Source organism: Pipistrellus kuhlii, unplaced genomic scaffold (genome assembly GCF_014108245.1).
Source record: "Pipistrellus kuhlii isolate mPipKuh1 unplaced genomic scaffold, mPipKuh1.p scaffold_m20_p_4, whole genome shotgun sequence".
Classification (NCBI taxonomy): domain Eukaryota; kingdom Metazoa; phylum Chordata; class Mammalia; order Chiroptera; family Vespertilionidae; genus Pipistrellus; species Pipistrellus kuhlii.
In genome coordinates, this window is record NW_023425540.1 from 68,571,865 (window position 1) to 68,598,206 (window position 26,342).

The following is a 26,342-nucleotide window of genomic DNA, read 5'->3' on the forward strand; positions in this document are numbered from 1 at the left end:
CAGATAGCATTTTTACAGGCCTAATAATTTATGCAGCCTCCTTATATAGATAGATAATAGCTACTATAAAAGCTCAGAACTGAGAAGCCATTTTTGTTGCATATTGGTTCAAATCCTTTTAGAGCAAAGTCATTTAAAAATGATGGCAAAAACACATTTTGATCTAAGCGACCAACCACAAAACATTTGCATGACCAGGTGGTAACAGAATTTGTGTTGTTTTTTTTTAGTTTGGGATAGCACAACTGTCCGAACTTTTACAGATAATCCAGCATAAACTTAGTACATCCCTCTGGGCCACACACAGAGATACTAATGGGAGAGGAAGACCCGTGCACTGATATAAGCAAAATTGCACAGACACTATTCTTTCCTCAAGCTTCAGTGGTAGCTCAAGTTCTAAGTGTGTATGGTTTGTTTGCTTTCTTGAAAGATATCAGGTCAAGCTCTCAGAAAACCACCACAGAGAACGGGAAGAAGCCTTCTCAGTTAAGGTCACAGGAGGCAACATGATCGGAAGGTGGGCCTCCCAGGCCAGCTGGGCACATTGAAGGGCCAGAGGCCGTTATGGCAAGTCTAAAGATATGGCAGTTGTTTAAGCCGAAAAATAACTCAGTTAATTTATTGTAGTTAGCATGTAATTGAGGGTCAGAAAATGAAATGTGCCACCTCAAATGAAATCTATCTGTTGATGCAGAGAGGAAAATAGGTTTCTAGAAACTTGGGCCCTGGTAGTTGCATGCCTCTATTGTGAGCCACTGAATAATTAATTGTCCTGCAAAATTTATCCAGTTAGATTGGGAAATGCCTTCTGCTGGATCCCCTTTAAGGTAGTCTGTTAAGGCTCTGAGCATGCTTGGAGTAAAGGCATGTCTCAAACTTATTTTACCATGGAATTTCCTAATCTCTCCCTAACCCCCCACTAGTCCCCCCAAGAACATAATAGAACTGATGGCCTATAGAATCGACTTATTTGGAAAAAAAATGCTTTAAGGGATTTGCTTTGCTTTTATATAACGTTTGACTGGCAATTATAAATATTTAACTTTATCAGAGACTCTTTGGATCATAATTTTGTTGTTGTCTTTTAGTTTTATTGAGATATAATTGACGTATACCATTGTATAAGTTTAATGTGTACATTAAATAAACTTTCTGCTCCCTTATTCCTCTCTTTTCCTTCAGAGATTCGCAATTGCTTCTTTTGATGTTATCCCATAGATTATATAACCGACTTTCTTCACTCTTTAAAAAAAAAATTATTGTTAAAAGTATTACATATGTCCTCTTCTTCCCTATTGACCCTTCCTAGCCTGTAACTGCCCCCTATCCTAGGCCTTTACCACCCTATTGTCTATGTCTATGGGTTATGGATAAAATTCATTGGTTGATCTCTTTTTCACTCTCGTTCTTTTTTTTTTTTTTTTCACTCTCTCCTTTAACTGGATAGCATCAAAATATCTTCTACTTCATAGTTTCTTTTCTTACTTGATCCATTCTTATGTTGCTGCTTTCTATTGCATTTTTATTTACATTCTTTAAATCCAGAATTTGTTTGGTCTTTTTAAATTATTTCTTATTCCTTGTTAAACTTCTCATTTTGTTTATGCATTGTTTTCCTGATCTTGCTGAGTGTTTTTCAGTGTTTTCTTTTAACTCATTTAGATTCCTTAAAATAGCTATTTTGAATTCTTAGACAGGTAAATCATAAATCTTCATGTCTTTGAGGTCGGTTACTGGTACATATTGTATCTCTTCAGTGGTGTCATGTTTCCTTGTTATTTAATATTCCTTGAAGTCTTGCAATGTGTGTTCACGTCATCACCTTTAGTCTTGACTAATATTGGAAGGTAAATACCTCTGTCAGATCTGCTAGGGATTCTGAGGCTTTCTCAGACCTATTGATAAGCCTGCTCCCTTTATGCTCCCTCTTGTGGCAGAATTCTTAAACTTGTATACCTTTTCTGCATCCTGCAACACACCTGACCAAGTGTTGACAGCCTCCCTTTTGCTTTCCCAAGGGTGGAGATAAAGCTCAAGTTTGTGATCTCTTTCTGGCCATATATGAGCCAGCTTTCTGCATGTGCTCAGTAGACATCTGCCAAAGCTCACTCTCACCACTGTTGGGAGTGTGGACAGAGAACTGGACAGAGTGGAGGTTTTTGCATGGAGCATTGATAGTACCCATGGGCCATTTGGAGAGGTGTCCATGAGCCATGAATCCCATACAGTATTATTAACTACTTGAGGCCTGGTGCATGAAATTCATGCATGGCAGGGCCCCTAGATTTGGTCGGCAATCAGGGCTAATCAGGTTCCTTGCCTCCCTGCCTTCCTGCCTCCTCTCCTCCTCCTTCCCTCACTGCCTGTGTGGTTCCTTACCTCCCCGCCTCTCCCCCTTCCTTCTTCCCTTGCTGCTTGGTCTGCTTTCACCCACCCCTGGCCCCAATCAGGCAATCAGGCAATTAGGCCTGCAGGCTGGGAAGGGACCTGGGAGGTTGGCTGGCAGGCCACATCAGCAAACGGGGCCTGCAGACTGGGAGGAGCTTTCTGCATTGAGTGTCTGCTCCCAGTGGTCAGTGTACATCATAGCATCTGGACATTCCAGTAGTTCTGGTCATTCCATCGTAATTGTCACATAGACTTTTATATATATAAATAGTCATCATGGTTTACATTACATCCTCATGACATTATTTTATTTATTTATTATTTATTTATTTATTTATTTATTTATTATTTATTTACTTATTTAATATTTTTAAAATCCTAACCTGAGGATATTTTTTCACTGATTTTTAGAGAAAGTGGAAGAGAGAGGGAAAGACAGAGAGAAACATCAATGTGAGAGAAACACATTGATTTAGAATGGCATTCCTGCAGAGCCCTGAGCAGGGCTCAGGCTGTGGAGGAGCCTACAACCGAGGTACAAGCCCTTGACTTGAATCAAACCCATTACCCTTCAATCAGCAGGCCAATGATCTATCCACTGAGCCAAACTGGCTAGGGCCTCATGACATTATTTTATAACTGGGAGTTTATACCTTTTGACTCCCTGGAGCTGTACTTTTTAGCTGAACAAGTGCTTTATGAGTTTTCCCTGACCTGCTTACTCATCTCTTTGATCCCACCTAGCTCCTGGAGGCATCTCAATTTATGTTCCTTGGTTTTTTGAGGAGTGTTCTAGTAGCAAAGGTCCTGGTGCTTCCTCTCAGACCCTTAATTCTGCCCTTTTTTAAGAAATCCTACCACTTACTTTACACATTGGCTTAAGGCCTTGATACTGAAATGCAAATGTCTTTGACCAGGGGAAAAGCATAGCTGTTATTATTAGTCATTGACCCTTGAGTATGAGAATTCCATTTATTCACAAGCTAATATAGACAGGAAAGGAGAATAGAAAGAACATAAGGGCACCAGAATCCAAAAGGAAATGTCTGGAGGATCACCACCGAGGAGGGAAGAGGGATGAGGGCACTGAATGGGAAAATGGTAGCCTCAATGGTTACCACTGCCGCCTTAACTTCCCCTGGGGCGAGCCTCTATTATTAACGTGCGGTTCTGATGCATTGGATAATCAGAAGCAATAGTATCTGGAAACAAGTGTCAGCAAGATGAAATAGGACAGACTGGGGGAAATGCCATGTGGTGGAAACATGCTGTGGGTAGGGGGTATTCGTGAAAGAATTCCGTGGCTCTGTAGAGAGTGGTTGGACCAAGAGGAATGCCATTCTAAAAACAGATCCTGGTGTGGCACTTCCCGTAGAGTCACCATTCTTTCCCCACAGACATAAACAAAACAGGACCAAAGGAAGTGATTTATCCAAATGAAGGTCCCTTCCATCTGATTTCTTCTCCAAAGTGTATGCTGATGATTTTGAAATCTTTTCCAAATAGAATCAGTTTGCAGTTGTATCATCAGCTATAGGCTAAGTTGCTAGGAATTTGTGCTTAGAAAAGTGGGAGTTTATCCCAGTGCCTGTTAATTTTTTGAAACTACGGTCCATTAGGATCGTATTCCTTATTACTTAAATCTGATTTAACCTAAAGAGACAACAATGCCAGAGTCATGGCCAAAATAGATAATGCCTGTATATGTGTGGAATTAAGCTAAATACTTTTTCCATTTTCCATTAAATGAATAGGATTATGTGCTCCACAGATGGTATTTCAATCCCTTGTGTGGAATCTATTACAATAGTCTATTTCAACACAAACTTTTTTTGTCTGTGTCATTCACTTTGTAGAGGAAAAAATTAGAAGAACATTGCGTTGTGAGTTTTAGTATTAGCATTTCCTCAGATATTTTTGGGAAGGTCTAAAGCCAATACCTTCATAAGCATTTGGAGAGCCCATCCATCAATGACCACAGACTCTTACTGAATTTGAAAAGTATGTATAGTATTTTAGTGTTAGCTCAAATTTTTGTAAAAATAAAATAAATCCGCCCTGTTTTGTATATAGAGAGTTTTCTTTGTTCTTCCCTGGAAGTTCTTCTCACAGTCTAGTTGTATGCGTCTTGAACCAGGATCAAATCTACAACCTATGTATGTGCCCTGACCAGGAATTGAACCCATGATCCTTCCGTGCATGGGACAATGTTCTAACCAACTGAGCCACACCGGTCATGGCTCTAGTTTTTTTTTTTTTTAAACTGCTTTACTGAGTAACAAAGACATAAAACAACTAGACAAATTAAGTGTATAATTTCATAGGTATGGCAAATATATATATATATATATATATATATATATATATATATATATATATATTATATAGCCATGAAACTGTCACCTCAGTTAAGATAGTTAACTATTCATAGCATACAAACACATTTTCAGACCCCTTTGTAATTCCTCCCATCTATCCCTACATGCCCTTCACTTTCTGCAGGTAACCACTAATTTGCTTTCTGTCACTCTAGATTAGTTTGTATTTTTCTAGAGCTTTATATAAGTAGAATTATACAGTATGTTTTTTTATATATCTAATCTATTTCACTCAGAATAGCCATTTTGAGATTCACCCATTTTGTCTGGATTATCATTTCAAATAAAGCTGCTCTGACAATTCCTCTACAAGACCCTATATGAATATGTATTTTTATTTTTCTTGTGTAATACCTAGGAGTATTATGGCTGAATCAATCGATGTTTCAGAGATGCTTTATTTGAAATAGCCAAACTGGAAACCATCTAACTGTCCATGAACATTTTTTAAAAACTGCCAAACTTTCCCAAAGTGGTGTCCATTTTAAAATCTCGCTAGAAATGTATGAGAGTTGCACTTATTTCACATCCTTGCTACAGTTTTTTTAATTTGTCATTTAAATAAATACATATAGTTTTAATTTGAGATGTTCTAGTGACTAATGACATTGAATATCTTTCCATAAGCTTAATTGCCATTAGTACATCTTCTTTGATGATATATCCAAATCTTTTGCCATTTGTTTATTTGTAATTGAACTGTTTGTTTTTTATTTTGTACCAGAGGCCTGGTGCACGGATTCATGCGCTGGTGGGGTCCCTAGGCCTGGCCTGTGGGGATTGGGCTGAACCTGGCTCTCCGACATCCTCTTAGGGGTCCTGGAATGCCAGAGCCTAGAATTGGGCTTCCTCCTGTCTGGTTCTGGGTGCGTCACCCCAGAACCGCAGCTGCCAAGTCACCGCAGCTCTGCAGCTCCTGCATTGAGCATCTGCCCCATGGTGGTCAATGTGCATTATAACTACCAGTCAGATGGTTCAATGGTCACCTGGTTGGATGGTTCCTTTGGCTTTTATATATACATATAGATTCTTTATATGTTCTGGATACAAATTCTTTATCAGATAATATTTTTAAAAGTATTTCTTCCAGTCTGACTTATCTTTTTATTCTCTTAATGGTGTTTTTTAAAAAGCAGAAGGTTTTAATTTTGATGGAAAATTTTATTTTTTTTCTTTTGCAATTATGTTTTGGTGCTATATCTAAGAAATTTTTGTCCAACTCAACATCACAAAGGTTTTATCCTATGTTTTTTTCTAAAGTTTTTATACTTTTGTAGATTTTACATTTATGACTATGATTCATTTTTATTTTTGTATATAATGTGAGATTATATATCCCAGTTTATTTTCATAGATGCCTGGTGCATGAAATTCATGCTCGACCTGCACCCTCTCCAATCCGGGAGTCCTTGGGGGATGTGCAACTGCCATCCCTCTCACAATCCAGGACCTCTGGCTCCTAACTACTCACCTACCTGCCTGGCCTAACCACTCTGCTTGCCTGCCTGACCCACCTAACTGCCCTCTCCTGCTGGCCTAGTCACCCCTAACTGCTCTCCCCTGCCAGGCTGGTTGCCCCTATTAACTTTTTTAAAAAATATTATTCCCTTCACACACTAGTCTTTAAATCAAGCAGCATTAGTCCTAAAACTTATTTTTCCTTTTCAAGGTTGTTTTGGCTGTTATAGGTACTTTGCTTTTACATATGAATTTTAAAACAAGCTTGTCATTTTCTACTAAAATAGCTAGTGAGGTTCTGATTGGTATGTATGCAATCTATTGATCTATTTGGGGGAGAATTGGTATCTTAAAAATATTGAGTCATCTGACTCATAAACGAGGTCTGTCTCTCTAGTGTGAACGTGTATACATATTCTGCCTTTGTTGGATGGAGTTTTCTGTAGTTGATTGGTAGTTTTGTTTCATTTTTTAAATTCTCTCAGCAGTAGTTAGTTTTTCAGTATAGTTCTTTCACCTTTTAGATCATATTTATCCCTATATATTTCATATTTTTATGCTATTGTAAATGGCATTTAAATTTTCAATTTCTAATTGTTCACTGCCAATGTATAGAATTATACTTAAATTTTGTATGTCAGTTTTTATCTACAACCTTCTTAAACTCTCATTATTTTAGTAGCTTTTTATAGTAGATTCCATCTGATTTTCTACATACATACATACTGTATATTTACATAATCTTTAAATAAAGGCAGTTTTACTTCTTAATTCCAAATATGGATTTTAAATTTGTTCTTGCCTTATTACACTTTGCTACAACCTCTAGCACGATGCTGAATAGAAATGAGTAGATATCCTTGTCTTGTTCCTAATTTCAGAGGGAATGCATTCATTCTTTTACTATTGAGTATAATATTAGTAGTAGGTTTTTCATATTTGCCCTTTATCAGGGTGGAGGAGCTCCTTTTTGGTTCTGTCTTGCAGATAATTTTAATCAGAAATAGATGTTGTATTTTGCTGAATGCTTTTTCTGGGGCATTTTTAAAAATAATAATTTTATTATGATTTTTTTTTTTAATTTAGGAACTGACTCACCTGAAATATCTCCCAAAGAGGCAGGGTATAAGGATTTATGTTTGGATGCAATAAATAAATATCTGAAAAATAGAAAGTTACTGGTAAATAGATAAGGTTTGCTGGTATTGTTTCTCTGTAATGAGAAGTCTAGAAGTGGGTGCTTTATGATATTCATTCATCTGTGCAAGGAATTCAGAGTAAAGTTCTTCATGATCCTCTGGGCCCTTCCCTCAGAGCTGCCTGATGGTATTTGCAGATTCGGCATTTTGCTCACACACCAGGCACCAGGAAGGAGAGAGTAAAGGGGAATTGTACTTACTGTCCCCATACACTGTTTTCCATATGGACACTTCAATCCAGAGTGAGGGCTGGGAAATGTAGTTTCTTACTGGTCACATTATTCTCTGTGGTGAAACTGGCATTCTATTAGTAAGGTTTGGTATATAATTTGATATACATACATTGAATATATATACTGTATATTGAATTTTTACAGAGAGGAAGGGAGAGGGATAGAGCATCAGTGAGAGAGAAACATTGATTAGTTGCCTCCTGCACACGTCCTTCTGGGATGTGCCCAAAACCAAGGTATGTGCCCTTGACTGAAATGAACCTGGGACCTTTCAGTCTGCAGGCCTACGCGCTATCCACTGGGCCAAACCAGTTAGGGCTAATTTGGTATATTATCAACGTCTACCAAAGACACTGCTAGTAATTACTCTTAGTACTTATCCTTAAGAATCATGAAAGCCCTATCAGGAATGGAGGGAAGGAAGTTAGATATGGATGTTTTTTCATTACATTTACTAAGTGCAAATGTGTGGGCTCCCAGTATTCTCTTGCTTCCCATGACTGATCACCATTTATGCAGGCTCTGCATATGAACTCCTGGTAGCTGTGAGGCAAAAGCCCTTGACCCCAAGCAGTGGGTTTTGCAACTTTGGGGATGGAATGGAAGGAAAATGGGGTATGAGGCAGCTGCTGTTGGCCACTCTTCCTTACAATTTTATTACAAAGGTGTCCACTTTCCGATGTTCTCTCTTTCAGGAGACCCACCTTTATCTTACTCAAGTTGGAATCAATTGCTTCCTTCCATAGCTCCCACATTATTTTTTATGACAGCTTTATATAATTCATAGTATACCATACAAGACAACCATTTAAAATGTACAGTTGAATGGCTTTTTTCATATATTCAAAGTTGTGCAATCATCACACAATTTTAGAACATTTCCTCACCTCAAAAAAAAGAAAAAAATCCCTGTATCCATTAGCCACAACCCCACATTCACTCCTAATCCCTCCCAGCCCTCAATAACCACAAATACACTTTCTCTGTCTATAGATTTAACTATATGAATATTTCATATAAGTGGAATTATTAAATGTGCTCTCTCAGTATTTTGCTCATATTTCTGTTATTTCCCCTGCATTCTGCTCTGTGTTTATGGAGTTCAGGGACCTCTGTGACTTTCTCTGCAGACTAGGAGTTCCCGATCTGCTGTCTTTGGATCCACAGTAGCAGTGTGTCTAAATATTAAATATTATTTAGTGATGTATTTATAATACATCACTAAATATTAAACACAATAGAGTGTATAATTTGGAAATATGGGCACAAAATTATTTCTGTCTGTACTTCAATTAGATTTTGTAGTAACAATTAGATTTTGTAGAAACAATTAGATTTTGTAAAGACTCTGCATATAGTTAGTTTCTAACAAAAATATTGAAGGAATGAAGTTTACTAGTATCTTGAAAATTAACTCTCTGCTCTCTCTCTCTTTGTCATTTGAATCTTCTAACTTCTGACTCCTAGCCATCTAATACATCTGTCCTAGTTTCTGGCCCAGCACAATTGCTACCATCTTTTTCACCCCTGTATCTCCCTCCTCCCATAAGACCCAGCATAAGTTTTGTTCCTGTGGAGTCAGGCACCTATATCGATTGGGAACATCATTCCATTTCTCAAGTTTCTGCTTCCTTGTCCGAAAAATGTGGGAATGATGTTCAGTAAAGGCACCTTTAACTCTATCCATGTTCCTCAATGCCAACGCAGAATAAATGAGCAAAAACAAAGGCCATGATAAAAGGAACTTCTGAGGAAAGTTGGGTTAGCTGGAAGGTTTGTGGTTTGTTGGACAATTATTTTCAGGAGATACTCTGATGATGGAAACATTTTTTCACATTAACTTAAACTAATTGATTATATTATATTATTTAGGATGACTGTAGGTACTGTGCTTAAAGATATAATTGGCTTATAGAGAAGTCTTTTACTGCCCACTCTGACTTTCACCTTTTTGCCACACCCTAGGTGTAAATCCAAAGGGAAATGGATGTGGCAGAAGAGAAAACTATTGAGTGTAGTTAGTGGCTCTCAGTATTAAAGCCAAATATTTGCTCGTGAAAGCAATGAGGTCCATCGCACTGGTAATGGGATTTAAATGGATTAAGGAATTGAGACTGAAACAGGAGCATAATTAGAAAAGACTCCAGGGTCATCATGTCAGTCCTCACCTGTTCATCAGGCAGACAGTCTGTCCACAGCTTTCACTTCAACAATGTGGGTTGTTCTTCTCACCATTGTCTCTTGCCTCCCAGAGTTTTTGGGAAATGATGCCTGGGCCACCCCTTGCAGTTCAGTGTGTCTGCAACAGTGTGATTATTGTGGGTCCAGAGATTCAGTTTATATCTGATCTTTAAAAAACAAACAAATACACAAACAAAAAACAAACAAACAAAAAAACACAACAACAACAACAACAAAACAACTCCTGAAAACTCAGAGTGTGATTCTTAATGATTTTCTTAAAAAGGGATATAAGAAATAAATTATATAGGCCATATATAATCTCTGCCTGATTTAGATGAACCTTTTCCAATTAAGAAGAAAGGACATGACCAAGAAATAAAATGACTGTTGCCATTAATGCCCAAATTTCCTGTATGGATAGACTTGAGCCTCCTGTGGCATTAACTTAATCTTTGCATACTCTCGTTATGATAGTTTTCTGGCTTGTTTGCGCATGTCTTAATCTGAAAGACTAGGACAGAGCTATGACCTTACAAATGAACAGCATACCTGCAGTATCAAATACATGCATGGATGTAGCAGGAGACACTGAGCCCTGAGGCTGGCACATGCTGGCTTAACCTGGCAACTAGTCAGCACATTGTACATGTTTCAAGGTGATTTCGCTTTTAATTACAATTAAATATGTAATTGTCTGAAACAAATATGGTGAAGTTCCTAAGCATCTCCTTCCAACTGTAGTGTCAGAATTTCTACTCTGGGCCAACGTCCCCAGGTCACCTGGCCTGGCACCCCTCACTAAATTGCCCAAGAACTCAGAAGTATTCTGGTGATGTAAGAGAGCCTCAGTTTCCTGAAATTTGTGGTCACTTTATTCTGTTGTGCTGTCCTCTACCTGATGGGTTGTTTGGGGTTTTTTTTTGTAATAAATTTATATTTTTTTCTTTAGAATATTTCCAGATAATTCTCAGAGTAAAGTCTTAACACCTTGGTTTGGTCTTCAAGATTTTTCTCTGTCATTTTCCAAAGCTAGTGCTCCAAACAATGCACCCAAACAAACCTCATTTTCATTTGTTTTTCTTTCCACAGTTTGCTTTTGCTGTTTCTTCTTCCATAATGTCATTCCCTGATGTCTAAACCTTTTTTTTATAAAAAACTTAGAAGTGATTATCATTTTCATTTTGGGTGCAGCAATATAGAGAACATAGGCACACACACACATCCAGTATATAAATCACATAAAATATTAATGACATGGAAAGATTTTCCCATTATATTAAGTGAAAAGGCAAATTGAAAAATATTATGATTCTGTTCTTCTTTTCCTTGAGGGGAAAAAAAAATATATATATATATAAGAAAAAAAATTCCTGAAAGTTTCCACCGACCCAAAAATGTTACTAGTTGTTGGAATTGGAGATGAGGTTTATTTTGCTTATTGGTATTTTATGTTTGGATAGCAGATCTGTTTTGTTCTTGTAATAATACATGAATTAAAACATGTGGTACCCTAAAGCATGTGGTACCTTATCTCATCCTTACATAAAATTTTGCAGTATCTTAACCCCAAACACTTCCAAATTGTTCTCACCATTACTCATATATCCAGGTATTTAAAAATATTTAATCAATGTGAGTGGCACTAATGTTGGAGGTAATGCTCATTAATGTTCAGCACAGAATAATATTTTTGAGAGCCTTTTCTGCCATCCCAATGGACTTGGCTTTGGAAATCATCAGACTATCCATCCACTCATGTCTGTAATGACCCCCCTTACCTACAGAGGTTGGGTCAGAGCTAAGATAGTCGCTAATGAAAGAGGAATTTAAATTTACTGCTTCCTAAGACCTGGGTGACATTTTTTGAATATTCTCCTCTAATAGGAAAGGGGCATGTAGTTTTCCTGTGTTGCAGTTATGAATAACGTGTGCACAGAGGGGTTTAACTATGGTTTCTGGTGAAGGTTAACAGGGATACATCTGTCTGCTCGGTCACCCTGGATCCCTGATGTCTTCCTTTGTGCTTTGCCTCTGCATTCACAGCCACATACTCATCTCCCGAAACAAAGAGGATATATTTGGTCATCACTGATCATTTTTTAAAAACTGGATTAGGCAGTTTCCCTTGAAACTTCTTTCCTAATGCAGCATGAAGTAGAGTTAAATAGCAAAAATGAAGGAATTTATTTGGAGCTATCAAAATAGGAAGGGGAATTGTTTGGTTCCACCGCAGACTGCAAGAGGGCTGAGGCATGGATTGAAGGAAATTATCAAGCGTGCATGTTGTTTTTAAGTGATACTTGAGACTGGGATGGGAAACAGCTGTGTTGTTGGGGGGTTTTTCTCGTGCCAATGTTCCTCATTTGATTGATTTCTCTCTCCGACAGCCCACTGTGCAGATAAATGTGTCCACGGTCGCTGCATTGCTCCAAACACCTGTCAGTGTGAGCCTGGCTGGGGGGGCACCAACTGCTCCAGTGGTGAGTGTCCACCTGCTGTTGTCTGTCTTGGAATGTTTGTGCTGGAAGAGCCCCTTGTCTGCAGATTCCCCTGAGCCTTGGGTTTCCCATTTCACCCTATGCAGAATGTAGTGCAGATTCCCCACCCAACTCATTGACAGAGTTTCCTTTAAATCTGTGCAAGTTATTAGATACAGAGCTGTTGTTAACTGAGTACAAAGAAAGGTGCTCAGTTAATCTGATGTTGATGCTTCCGTAAATACCAATGCATTTGCCAGAGTAGGGCAGTCGTGGTGACATAGCTATTGTGGTCTCACTTCTGTTTTCACTTGTTGATTTATCTATGGTATTTGCTTGGTGATTAAAATTTACTACTTGCTGGTTTTAACTCAGAAGAAGTAGAATTGATATTTTCAATGCTTAACCGATTTGTCTCTACATTTTGAGATGCAAATAACGAGTACTTGCTTGAGATAACTTTGGGGAGAAATATTGGCAATAAATAAAAATTCATGAACAGTTTAGTATTAGACATATATAATGTGTCATCTGTCTCGTTAAAATTACAACACTAAAATAACAATATTTGGACTACAAGCAGGTTGCATTTAAAATCTCACATTGTTTATTATGAGTATTAAATGATGGCATGTCATGTAGTGCAGTTGCTTTTCTAAATTTCACAGTTAAAACTTAAGTTTTCTGGCTAATTTGTTGCTGTGTGTGTAATGGTGTATACTTCCTTTTATCTTTTATTCTTGACAGTCTTACAGATGTCCCCTATTTTCCCCACATTCACCCTCCACCCAGCCCCTTGTCCCACCTCAGGCCTTCACCACGCTATTTGCCTTGAAAAATGTGCGAGGGACTCAAAGAGCAACTAAATTGTAAAGAACGGACCATCGTACTTAGAGAAAGGAAATAATAGTTTTAAAAATTAGCAGGCTCTCATGGCAGCACAGAGGTGTCCTCATTGCTACAAAACAGTTTTTTGAAACTAGTCCAAACGGACTTCCAGCTGTCTAGGGAAGCCAGGTTTAAAATTTTTGCTCACATTGGAATGGGGAGATGACTGTTTATCTTGTTAGAACTACTTGTTTCAGTTTTGTGGTCTCTTGGCTGCCCCTCGTGCTGTCTGTGCACAGAACATTCTGTGTGAAAGAGCCTTTTCATTGTATCTTAAGCCGGGTGAGAGGGGGGAGACAGACAGTGAGTGAGAGAGAGAGAGAGAGAGAGAGAGAGAGAGAGAGTGTTTCTGCCCCTGATGGACTTCCAGTCCCAGTGCATAACTGTACTGCAAGGTTTTGTTTTGCTTCTGTTGGAGATCGGGAGAAGAGTAGGCATTCTGTTCACATGCTGTTGAGGCAAAATGTTTGGGATGTGGGGGTTGGCTCATGTCCATTTCTCTGGCCAACTGACCTCAAAAGTGATGTGGCTTTTATGAACTTTTCCAGCTTAATAATCATTTGTGCCTACACATTTTGAGGAAAAATAACATTATTCTGTAAACTAGTGGGCAAGAGAAGAGTGGATGTATTCGTCATTTGGAAAGTGAGGTTTGTTGCTAGGTCCAGGGCAAGAATGCTGTGGAATAATTTCAGCTGTATTTATATTCTGTCTCCCAAGGACTGCAGCCTGTGTCAAGCTGAGAGATCAGACTAAGAGTGTGTAAACAAAACAAAAGCCTACATGGGTTTCAGATCCTTGAGAACTGGTTCAGGCCTCCTGGAATATAAGATAGTGTTTTATTTTGCAGGTTAGGCCTTCTCAAAAATAAACTATCATTTCGGAGTTGATTCCCTTTTGCAGAAAGCTCCTTGAATTCAGAGAACACATGTTCTTTTAATCCTGAAAGGTGCTATTGACTTGACTCTTATTTATTCTCTACAACTCTTGTTTTGGTTTATTTATAATGATCAAAGGCATAAGTAAACATGGACAGTTATTTGACATCTTCAAAGATGTTCAGAGAAAAGCATTTCTGACGCCTTTTCTAAGCACGAAAGAGAATGCTATTCTGAGCTAGAGCAGTGGGTCTTGTTACCTGGATTTTGTCTGTGGCAGTTACTCTACTGTCACTAATTAGGAGTTGTATAATTTACTTATTATTCTTGGCCAGATAATTCTTGCAATAAAATTCATGCGCTAGTAATCTATCTAGTAACAGAGTTAAAATAACCTAATTTTCAAAGATTTTATTTCTATGTCACCTCTTCTCTGGTTATTCTTACATATATATTTGATGATATATATTAGATCCATAAAATAATTGCTTTGACAATCAGAGCAGTTCCTTATATCAGTCAGGGTCCAATCAGGAGACAGATACCACAATAATTTTTTTCCAGTAAAACTTGTATTTTGGAGCCATTTTAAATTTATAGGAAATTTGCAAAAAATACTAGAGTTCCCATATGCCTGCATCCAGGTTTCCCCCTTGTTAATGTCTTACCTTTAGATTGTCAAACTGAGAAACTATTAGTACATCATTGTTAAATGAACTCCAGACTTCATTTGGATTTCATCTGTTTTTCTGTTGATGTTTCTTTCTGTTCCAGATTCAAATCCAGGGCACCACTCTGCTTTTCATTGCCCTGTCCTCCCCGACTCCTCTGGTCTGTGACAGTTTCTCAGTAATTGTTTTTCCTAACCTCAAGAGTCTTGAAAAGTACTGGCCAGGTATCCTGTAGAATGTTCCTCAGTCAGTGTTTGCTGTTTTTTTTCATAATGATATTATGGATTTTGAAAGGAATATTACAAAGTTGATATGCCCTTCTCATGCCATCATATCAGGTGTTTCATGACATTCATGTGACATCTCTGGTGGTATCATCACTTGGTTAACCTTCATCGCTTGCTGATTTATAGTGTTTGTCAGGTTTCTCCACATAAAGTCACTATTTTCCGCTTTCCCTAATCTATTCTTTAAAAAGCAAGTCACTAAGTCTAGCCTTCCCTTAAGGGTGAAGGACAGGAATTACTAGTAAGCTTTAGTCTTTGAGGGGTGAGTGTCTACCTATGTTATTTGGAGCTCTTTTCAAGGACGACTTGTCTTTCCCCTATTCATTTAATCACTAATTTATATCAGTATGGGCTCATGTATAATTATTGATATTTTGGGTTATATACCAACAGTAAGTTATTTGTTTGATTGTTTGTTTTTCTCAAGTTGTTCCAGCTTTGGGAATTGGGTGTTCTTTTGGGTGGCTCCTGTGTGCTGTTGACATGCCCCCTTCATTCTGTTTGTTTGTTTCTGTTGGTTTGTTTTGAGCACTTCCTTACTTTCTGTACTACAGGATACTCCAAGCTTATTTTGTGTTTTTCCTGCCTCAGTCCTAGAATGAGCATTGGAAAATGCTATTTCAAAATGAAAATTGGTGTGTTGGGAATGCTCATTGCTACTGGGACACATAGTAACTTTAACAGGGAGAGTTTATTAAAAAGATTTATGAACTACCACAGGGGGTTGGAATAATGAGGGATCAGCTGGTAAGAAGCAAATAGCACTCAAGACAGTGCAAGTGTAGCTGACATAAGGAGCAGCCTCCGCTCTTCCGGCTGAGATAAAGTGCCCCAAAGGAAGCCCCACCTGGGGTGGGATCCAGACCTCGTCAGAGAAGGCACATCCACAGCGCACTGAATGGCAGAGAGGCTGCCGGAGGACTGCTCTCACAGAACTTACTGGAAATCTGCCCTACAGGACGCTGGGGAAAGCTTTGGATAGAGAAGTGTCTACTATCACAAAATCCCGAGGGGGTACCCAGGGACAGTTGCTGGCTCATGGGTTCTGCTGGCCAGTGTGTTGCAGGAGCTGGATGCCAGACAAGTGGCCCCTGGTGCAGGAACCTAGCGCTGGGCTGCAGAAGCTGCCTCTTCTGCAGAAACGGGGCTCTATGAAAGCTGCCACGCAGTCAGGTGCTGTAGAAGCCAGTCCCATTGTGCTTCCAGGGCAAGACCTGGAACTGCAGAAGCCACATGCACTTCAGGAGTCAGTTGAGCTAGCACACTGGGACGTGACGGACAACTTTCCTCCTGGGATGTCTCTTCTGTGTCCTCTAAAGAAAATGCTTCTCTCTCGGCTAGCTGGAAAAGGAAGAACATCTAAAGGGCCCAGATCCATTTTCGTAGAGCCCGCAGTGAAGGATGAATTTAGTACTGAGAGGCAATAAAGAGGTAGCCATTGCAATCCCTGCCTTTGGTTACTCAGCTCCTCTCTGCACACTTCTACACACATTTTAATTCTTACATATCAGCAAAATGACTCTATATTTCCACCTAATAAGCTATAGTTCCTTATCTTTTAAGTCAAGACCTTCTCACTCTTTTCCCCAAATGACAAGATGCAAGTCCCAATAGTTGTGTATCCATTGTTGATTAAACCAATCTCTCCTCAAATTCATGCATAGCTCCACTGAATATTGTTACCTAGATACTAATGTCCAACAACTTGTTTATAAAGTAACATAAAAATGAAAAGAGAGGAAAAAGAAAACAACATCTACAAATGAATGTATTCATATAGCAAGCAAATAGAAACTATTAAAAACTACAGCAGGCCCCTGTTCAGTAACTAGTCACAAGGCTGTCATTGTATATGCACCTCCCTTCTTCCATTCAGCATTGTGTGCCCACCCTTTCTCAGTCCAGAGCCCACCTGCTTGGGGCTCTTTACATGGTGGAGTGATTTCAGCCTCCATTCCTGAAGGACCTGAATTCTCAGTTATCTTGCCTTTAAGTAAATTATTGATGTTTTCTGTTAACCTTCCCTATTGGGCATGACTAAGAGGTGCCCCATATCAGAGTTCCTTGGTTTCATGTAGCAACCCAATTTCCTCTCGAAAATCAGGATCAATCATTACATCCAGAAGAGTAAGTACTTTATTTACAGTAAGAGGCTAAAATGACCAGATGGCAGTAAATTGATAACTGTCACCCAGAACTATCTCTCTGTATTTTTCCCCAATAAACTTGGAAGATTAAGGGACTAACAGATACCTTCCCATGTACAGGTTCACTAAGGCCTCCCTTGGAAATTTAATCTGCTCACTTTGTCAGTGGAGGGCAGGGTTCCTTGAGTGTGATATATAGTCAGAGTTCCTGGTCTCAGTGTATTCTCTGTATAAAAAACCAGGTGTGTCAGAGAACTGTACAGAGTTTGTTCCCCCCGGAGTGAAATAAAGATTTATTTGACTAGACTTGGACATATTGCTTCTTTTTAAATTTGATGAAATGATTTTTTTTTAAAAAGCACACACATATTTTACTTTTATTGGCATTCTAATGTATACCCTAGCCTATATGGCATTAATCTATCTTACCTCCATCTTTCTTCTCTCCTCTCTTTCCTGTTCTCTCTCTCTCTGTTTACCTTGTTCCCTCATCAATCTCTCTGTCCCATCGTCAGTCCGCTATTCCAGTTCCTTCCTCACTGGATGACAAACAACTCCTGGAGGGCAGGAACTGTGTGTTATTAATCTCTTCAGGCTCCATAGTGCCTGGTATGAGGTTGGAGCACAGTAAATGTTTGTTCCATTTAATTAGATTAAATGAACCACATGATTCTCTATGATTCCGAGAAGGTCATTTGTGTATTCATGAGTGATTACTGTGTGCAAGGAACTGTATTGGATGCTGAGGATAAGGAAGCAAATGTGGGACGAAAGCTCATGCTTGGAGAAAGGTAGAGAGCAGCATGAATGCCTCATTGTGAGGAAGAAAATGGCCCCAGTCATGGCGGTGGATTGAGGAAGCCTAAGCGGAGCTGGGTAATGTAGTTCGAGGTTTTCTGGGTGGGGTAGGGCAAGAAGGACCTCATGTATTGCTGTGGGCAAGGGGGGAGGAAAAGAAGATGATATAGACTACTCTGCCAGAAAGTTAGCTGAGAAGCCAACCAGGAGGAGCAAAGAGGGAGTTAGCGAAAGGCAATGAAGACTCACGGAAAGCTTTGTGTTTGCTTTCGTTTACTAGCAGGGGTCCTCAAACTTTTTAAAGTGGAGGCCAGATCACGGTCCCTCAGAGAGCTGGAGGGCCGGACTATATGAACTACTAATTCCTACCGTAACACCTCGGCTGCGCTCACTGCCCAAAAAACCTGGCGGGCCGGATCAGACTCCTCTGCGGGCCGCATGTGGCCCGAGGGCCGTAGTTTGAAGATGCCTAGTAAGGTGAAAAAGATTTTGAGGCTGAGGGGATGGTGAAAGAAAAGGGAGGGAGGCTGGAGATGGAGTTGAGAGAGACCATTTAATTGAGGAAACAAGGCTCCTTAGGTGACGATTGGTGGGCGGAGATGGATAGGATCCCAGGAACTGATTAGCAGGAAGAAGTACTTCCCATTCCCAACAGAATGAGCAGGAAACAGTGTTGGGCAAGGTTGTCCATAGGTTTCTAGTGTCAGAGGTGCTAGTGGGTGAGGGAATTCATATTTGGTGATCTTCATTCATTCTCTTGGTAAACTTGGACGAGAAGTCATCTGCTGATACTAAGGGGAGCAGAAGTTGGGTCACGTTGATAATGACATTGACTGTTCTCTTTCATTGAGCACTTAATACGTGCCAAGCATCAGTAAAAGGGCTTTACATGAATGACAGTTTATGCTCACAACAGACAATGGAATGGTTACAATTCTTACTCCTATTTTATGGATGAGAGAATGGTGGTGCAGAAAAATTAAATGACTTGCCTAAGTTGATACACCTGGTAAACAATGGAGACAGACTCACATCTCACTGAGAGGCGTTAACTTCAACCACAGGGGCATGGTGCCTCCTGAAGTTGGAAAGGAGGTTTTAGTGAAAGTGACAAGGGGCAGTGAGAAGAATGAGAGCAGGAGGCAGGGGTTGAACACACCAGACAAGTGTTAAAATAAAATTTCTGAAAGATGGTGTGGGTACACTAACATTAGAGATGGGGAATTCCAAAGGACACCAGTTTGGCTGGCCTCATTTGTGATTTTTTAATTTCCTCATTTACAATATTAAGAACATTGGCCAGATTATATATACAACCCTATTCAAGTCCATGTTTCTGTGTGTGAGATTGACTCCAATAGCTACATACATGCAATTCCCAAGGCTTTTCTTAGTGCTGGAAACCATTTAAAGCTTTTGTATGAGTTACAATAACACTTTTGTTCTCCCAACCTATATACTCCACTTATGATTTTCTAATGTCTATAAAGAAATTTATTTCTCCTCTGGCTGTAGGGTACATTCAAAACTCTTGGGAAAGTCCTAAACCAGCCAGCAGCCAGCAAGTAGTTCTCAAATTCTTGTTCTTTTGACCTTAGGACCAAATAGAGGCAAAAAAGTGGAAATGAATTTTGGTTTAGAAAATCAAAACTAGAGTTGTTTTGTCATCGATAGTGTTTCTGATTAAATGTACTTGGAAGTAGTGGAAACATGCCTAAGAAGCAAAACTAGCTTAAACACTTTCAGGTACTACATTAGGAACACTGATAGCCTTTTATTATAAATAAAGAAGGCACTCCACAAAGCACTGAGTAAGTAGAAAGACTTTGCCTGCAGGATATTCGAATTGGGGAGTCCATTTGAAGGCTGTTACAGGCCAGAAACCGTAGGCACAAAAGCTGACTTATTCCCCAGCAAGACTTGTAAAGGACTATTGACTGGGCACAATAGTCTGATCGATATTGTCTGGGAGAGAAGGCACTCGGAGCCCAGTCCTGGAGGCAGGTCATTAACATGTCCATCTCTCTGTCAGAATTACTTTAGAAAGTAGGTTGATGGAGCAGCAAGAATAAGAGTAGATAATTGGTGTTCAAGAGCACGGGGGCAGGGCATTGATGGGGGTTAGGATTGAATTCAGAATGGTTGAGCAGAACTGCCCTAAAGCAGTTTCACTGATGGATTGCCCAAATATTTTTATAGAGGTTACAAGCAGAAACCGCTGACTTTGCCTTCTGAGGGAGCCTGAAATCTGGGCTGTGCTTGGTTCCTTTCTGAAGGGGCAGAGCACCTCCTCCTCGCCTTCCTCCAGCCCCCAGGTTGGAAGTGAATGGCAGCAGTCCTAGCTGCTCTCTGCTCTGTTTCTCAGCCTCACTTCCCTCAGACTTCAAATAAGGGTGAGAATACTACCTACTTCATTTTCTTGTGAGGATTAAATGACACAATACCGATCCAGTGCTCCGCGCTGTGCCTGGCAGCATAATAATGGCAGAATAAATGGTGCTTTCACTTTCTGTGTGACACACGGGGCTACCACCAGACTTCTTAACAACAGTCTGGCCTTTGGACTGGACAGTGGATGGGGTGGCTTTTTGTGGCTCATTTCGTCCTGCAGGGGACAGTCTTCATTAAGAAGCCTCTCTGCCCATCGTCACTTGCCAGGCGGCTCCCCAGGCAGCCCTAGTGGGTCTTTTGTTTTGTTTTTGGTGTGATTTCCAACATCGGACCATGGATGTCCATCCTTACCAGATAAATTCGGGTTTACATTGATTGCTTCTGGCACAGTTAAGAGCACTGTAGACGTTTATGTTCCTATGCTAATCAGTGTGAAGACAAGGCTGGGCTGGCATGTCATTTAACCCTACTCCACATCATTTATTGATTTTCTTGTTATGATGTTGTTGTTTCGTGTAATATCCCCTGACATCAATTTATTAGAAAATCTTGGTTCAACCTCAAAATATGACCAAATCTAACCTTTTCTCATTCTTATTAACATGCCCATCTCTGCCAGAATTAGTTTAGAAATCAGGTTGATGGAGTTGCCACCCAAGTCCAAGTCACCATCCTCTTTTTAATTAGAGGCTAAATTGGTTTATATTAAGACTTATATCTTTCCCTTTGTTCTTACAGACTTAAAATATCTACTATATTTTGCTTAATTTGGAAGCTCTAGATATTTTATCTTTTGTAGTAATTAAATATATTTATTTATTTAAAATAATTTTTCATTTTTCAATTATAGTTGATGTATACTATTATATTAGTTTCAGGTGTATAGCCCAATGATTAGGTACGTATTTATATAATTTACAAAATGATCACCTCAATAAATCTAGTACCCATTGGCACCATACATAGTTATTAAAGTATTATTGACTATAATACATATGCTATTGTTTACATCCTGATAACTATTCTGTAACTACCAATATGTACTTCTTATTCCCTTTACTTTATCACCCATCCCCACCTCTACTCCCTCCAATCTAGAAACTATCAAAATGTTCTCTGTATCTATAAGACTATTCGTGTTCTACTTGTTTATTTTTGTTTTGTTTTTAATATTCCACATAGAAGTGAAACCATATGGTATTTGTCTTCCTCGGTCTGACTTATTTCATTCAGCACAATATCTTCTAAGTCTATTCATGTTGTTGCAGATGGCATTATTTCTATCATTTTTATGGCTGATTCATATTTCATTGTATATTTATGCTCCATTTCTTTATTCACTCCTCTGTTGATGGACGCTTAGATTGCTTTCTTTTCTTGGCTATTGTAAATAAGGCTGCAATGAGCATATGGCTGTATATGTTTTTTGATTTAGTGTTTCAGGTTTCTTCAGGTAAGTACCCAGTAGTGGAATTGCTCTTATATTGGTTATCACAATTGTCTCCTTGATGCAGCATCTACTTGGGCCCCACTAAAGTCAGTTCTCCCTAGTGAGACCAGGTGACCTGCAAGTGTATAATGTATAATACACACTTATTATACATAATAAATTCCAATGGGTTAAATCTGAAAAGAAAGAAACATCATTTAACACTATCAGCTGTTAAAGTGTGTATACATTTTTGGGGGCACCCTGTATATAAGCAACGTAATTGGAGAAGTTAAGAAATGGTCAAATGGTCGCCAACCTTTCGGATCTCATGGACCACCAGTTGGCGACCAGTGCTCCAAAGGTTTCTTTAATCTAGTGGTCACCAACTTTTCGTACCTCAGGGACCACCAGTTGGCGACTGCTGAAGTCTAGAGAAGGGCATGACTTCAAGTCTTTCCTCCAGTGGCCTTAAGGCAGTTCAGGCTCCTGCGGCTTCAGGATTCACTTCGGCTGGTATCTTGAAGGCTCACTAATCTTTGGTGACTTAGCAGAAGTTTCCTTCCTTGCCCACTAACTGGAAGCTGCCCTGAAACTAGATTCCAGGAGAGATGCAATAGATGTAGTTTCTGTGAACATTGAGGAAGATGTAGATGTGGAGTTCCTCAGACTCAAGAGAGGAAAGGTCGTAGTATAAGCGTCAAGATTCTAACTCATATGGAGTGTGACTCCTGAATTGGTGGTCCCGGACTATAAGAAGTTTTGAAAGTCAGCCTTAATATGAGTGAGAATGCTTAACAATTTCTCATCAAAACTTTCACATATTACTTTTCAAGGTGCACATTTTATAACTCAGCTGTTAATTTGTACCCAAATGATGTGTAAACTAAGGAATAAGGCAAATAAATTCAAACTACAAGTTATTTCAAATCACATATTAACCATTTTCTCCTGGCAATAATGTGCTTCCTGGTTGTTCTGCTTAGAGTGAAATAACGATACCATGTGTATTAGGTGATCCTGTAGCCTCACTTGTTATCCCACTCATAAAATGCAATAGATTAATACCCAATTTTAGAAGAGATACATATAACTCTTTTATGAGGTTATGTTGATAATTGGCTGAAATTAAGTGCTCTGGTTTATTATATAATTAAATTCAATTGAAATATGATGTTGGGGGAGAGCTCTATGAATGGGACTGCCAGAGTGATGAACAAGTGGCTTTTAGAGCAAATTAAACCAGAAACATCACTGAAGGCAAATTGACAAAGCTGTCCTACAGGGCACATCATGAGAATGTAGGGTTTTTTGGAAAAAACAATAATGCTGGAAAAAACCGAAGGCCTCAGGAAAAGAGGAAAACCAAATATGTATTGGGTTGACTCTATAAAAGAAATTACAGCCACGAGTCTGCAGGAGCTGAGCAGGGCTGTTAAGGACAGTACATTGGGGACCTCACTCATTCATAGGAGTCAGAGGTGACACAACGGCACATAACACACACATCTTTTATGATTAATCTGGTTTCTTATTGCTTGTGATTGTCAAAGCATTTTTTTTTTAAATACTAGAAAACTTCTTCAATGCAAATAATAAAAAACCAACTAACCACAGTTTTTCCTTTTTGGTCAAAATCTCCCCCTCCCCCCAATCCCATATACATACACACTTTTTAAATCATTTTACCAAACTAGTATTATATGAAATGTTAAAGGCTCTTCTTGAAGAAGAAAAAGGGGAAAAATAGATTTAAAAAAACATGAACAAGAAAATGGCAATAAATACATATCTATCAACAACTGAATCTAAAAAGCAAAAAGAGCAGGGAAAGAACTGAGAACCAGGCAGAAGGAGACAGAGAAGACTTGAACTTGATCTGCAATTTTTTATTTCTTGCATTAAATGTGGAAGCAAATGTGATGAGATGTTCACAATAGTTAATTCTAAGTGTGGCTTCATGGGCCTTTGTTATAGTGTTACTTATAGTCTTCTATAGTTAATTTTTTTTCTCAAGGAAATGATAGTAAATTTTTCAGACCATCCACTTAGCATTGAGGGCTTGAGGCCTGGTTTTCTTACTATGAGATTTTAAACAGAACATTTAAGACCTCTGCCCTCTGGCCTCTCACATCCAGATTGAAGATGCTAAGTACTTTGCCAGAGATGGTCCTGATTGCTTATCCTTCAGTGCGCACCTCAAGCCCCACCTCCTCTGGAAGCTGTCCCCCCTCTGCCCAATGGTACAATGTGATAGGTCTTCTGGGTTCCTTGAGGACCTACACACAGCAACACTTACTGGTACACATTGTTTGTGATAAACCAGTCTCTTCTAGTAAATAGAGAAATCTTAACCATAGAACATGTCTTAGGCAGAAGCAAGTAGTAAGTGCTCAACAAACAACTTAGTAGCCATAGAAGATGCTTAACACATTTGTAATGAAAGAATAAATGAACAAAGACCAAAAATATGGCAAGACTTTTTAAAGCAAGACAACCTGTGGTGGCCCCTGAGGTTATTATTCTTTTGACTTTGTGGAATAAATGTAACCCCCCCCCAAATCCCTTACCTAGTCCCAGCCTACAGTATGTGTCCTGGAGGTTTCCCTGCACCACCAACAGGTTCATCATTGTGTTCTCATAGAGACATCAACATCTGTAGTTAGATACATCGAAGAGTAAATATTTCATGCCCCCTTTGCTGGTTCATAATTTGAGAGAAATACACACTGAAATTATTAACAAGATAGTGTTGCTTTGAAAATCTAAATAGCATACATTTTTTAAAAGAAGGGAAAAGGTCCTCCCTCAGCACTGAACGATATTCATATAAACAGCCCCGGTGGTGTCCACAGCGATGCTGGCACCGTGTCAGCTCTCCAGTGGGGCGTTTTGACATGTGAAGGACATGGGGCTTTGGTGCTTTCAGAGGATCTGGAAAATACATTTTTGTTGTTCTTCTTCATGGATGGAGAGGCTTTCCAGAGTTGTTTTATTTCTAAAGCATTGATGTTTTGAATGAGGATCTTTTCTTCTACATTAACAAAAGGAATGACACAGCGCTGCCTTGTTAGTCTGAAGCACGGGGAATAAAATCACAGGAGATAAAAGACGCTGGGAGACCCAGGCTTAGGAAGAAAGGGTGTGTGTTTCAGCAAGAACTGTTTTTTTCTGCCCTTTTTAGGCAACAGAATATTATGCCGGTCTCTTCTAAAAGACACACTCTGTAGAGATCATTTCTTAAAAGCAACTTCTTTGTGCTTTGCCTGTATGGTAGAATATGAAGGGTTGAATTTCCTTCCCTAGTAATTTCTCTCATAGGCACAAACTTTCCTGCTTAAAGTCAATGGAGAACATCATGGCAAAATTCCACATAAAAATATTTTTTCAAATTAGTACAGCTGACTGATGTATTCTGATAAATACTTGACATTTATATGTTACGAGGACTTACAGTCTTAGTTACTTCAAAAAGCAACCCTGGTGAGGGTAGTTAGGTATTATCAGCTGGCATCACTTTCCCCATGATAAACTTGAGTTCCAAGATTCAGTACGTATCTGGTAGAGAAGTATCCACAAGGTTCTTGAACTTCAGATAATTCTACAATTTGATTTTTTAGATCCTGGAGGCATTAAATGAAGACCCACACACACACACCCAGAAACCAAACCAAACCAAAAAAAACAATGAATAAAAACTGAATTGCTCATTTATCCAGTTTGTTTAGACCTAACACAAGTGCACAGAATTAGGCACTTTTGTTGTTCTCTATAATTCAGAATCAATTGCTTTTAGAAAGCGTCTTATATTTCAAAATGTGTTTTAAGACTGCTCTGTGGTCTTAGTGGGCATAGATTACCTGAGGAAAAGTTAAGTCATTGGGATTGGTACATACTATGCAATAATATGGCCAGATGCTCCAGATTTTATTAATGACCATTGATTTTTTTTTATGCTAAGGAAGGATGACTACAATTGTTTGTATGTTTGTCAGTTTCTCCTTTCCCATGTCTGGGCCTCACGGCCTATACCTCTGGACACATTAACTTTCAGCAAGTGGGAAATTTCTAAATCCTGTTTTGAACTGGCAACTAAGAATGCAATGTAAAACGTAGGGTTTTATTGCACACTCGAGCCTTTTCCAGTTGGCCTTGTAAAAACAGATGAAAAGGGTGATACCAGGGCTTGTTTTTACTTCATGGAGCTACTGGAAAATTTGTTTTTGAAATTCGCATTGTGAGAACCAAGTTGTCTTTTTGGGGCATGAATGATTCATGCAAGACAAACAAATAGTATAAACCAAGGACAGGCCTGCTATTCCTGCTTCATATGCACTGGAGGATGTTTTTCTTGAGTGTCCTTCCTGAAATATTCCAATGTGCCAACCATGGAACAACATTTCTGCCTCTAGTAGGTCTGTGTACATTTTTGTAATTAGTGCATTCTACCATCTCCATTTTACAAAAGAAAACGTAGTGTAACAAAGGTCGGGGGACTTGCTCAAGGTCCCATGGCTCTGAAGTGCCGGTGGC

At 39.1% G+C, this 26,342-nt stretch overlaps 1 protein-coding gene across 2 annotated transcripts in view; it reads left to right on the plus strand.

Annotated features, from left to right (window-relative positions):
- The window catches only part of MEGF10 (multiple EGF like domains 10), a 148,014-nt gene that overhangs the window by 59,193 nt on the left and 62,479 nt on the right, over window positions 1-26,342 (plus strand). For both annotated transcript variants that reach the window (XM_036410554.2, XM_045571117.1), the window contains one exon: window positions 12,231-12,323. In XM_036410554.2, coding sequence (XP_036266447.1) covers window positions 12,231-12,323 — 93 coding nt within the window. The remainder of the gene's footprint in view (window positions 1-12,230; window positions 12,324-26,342) is intronic.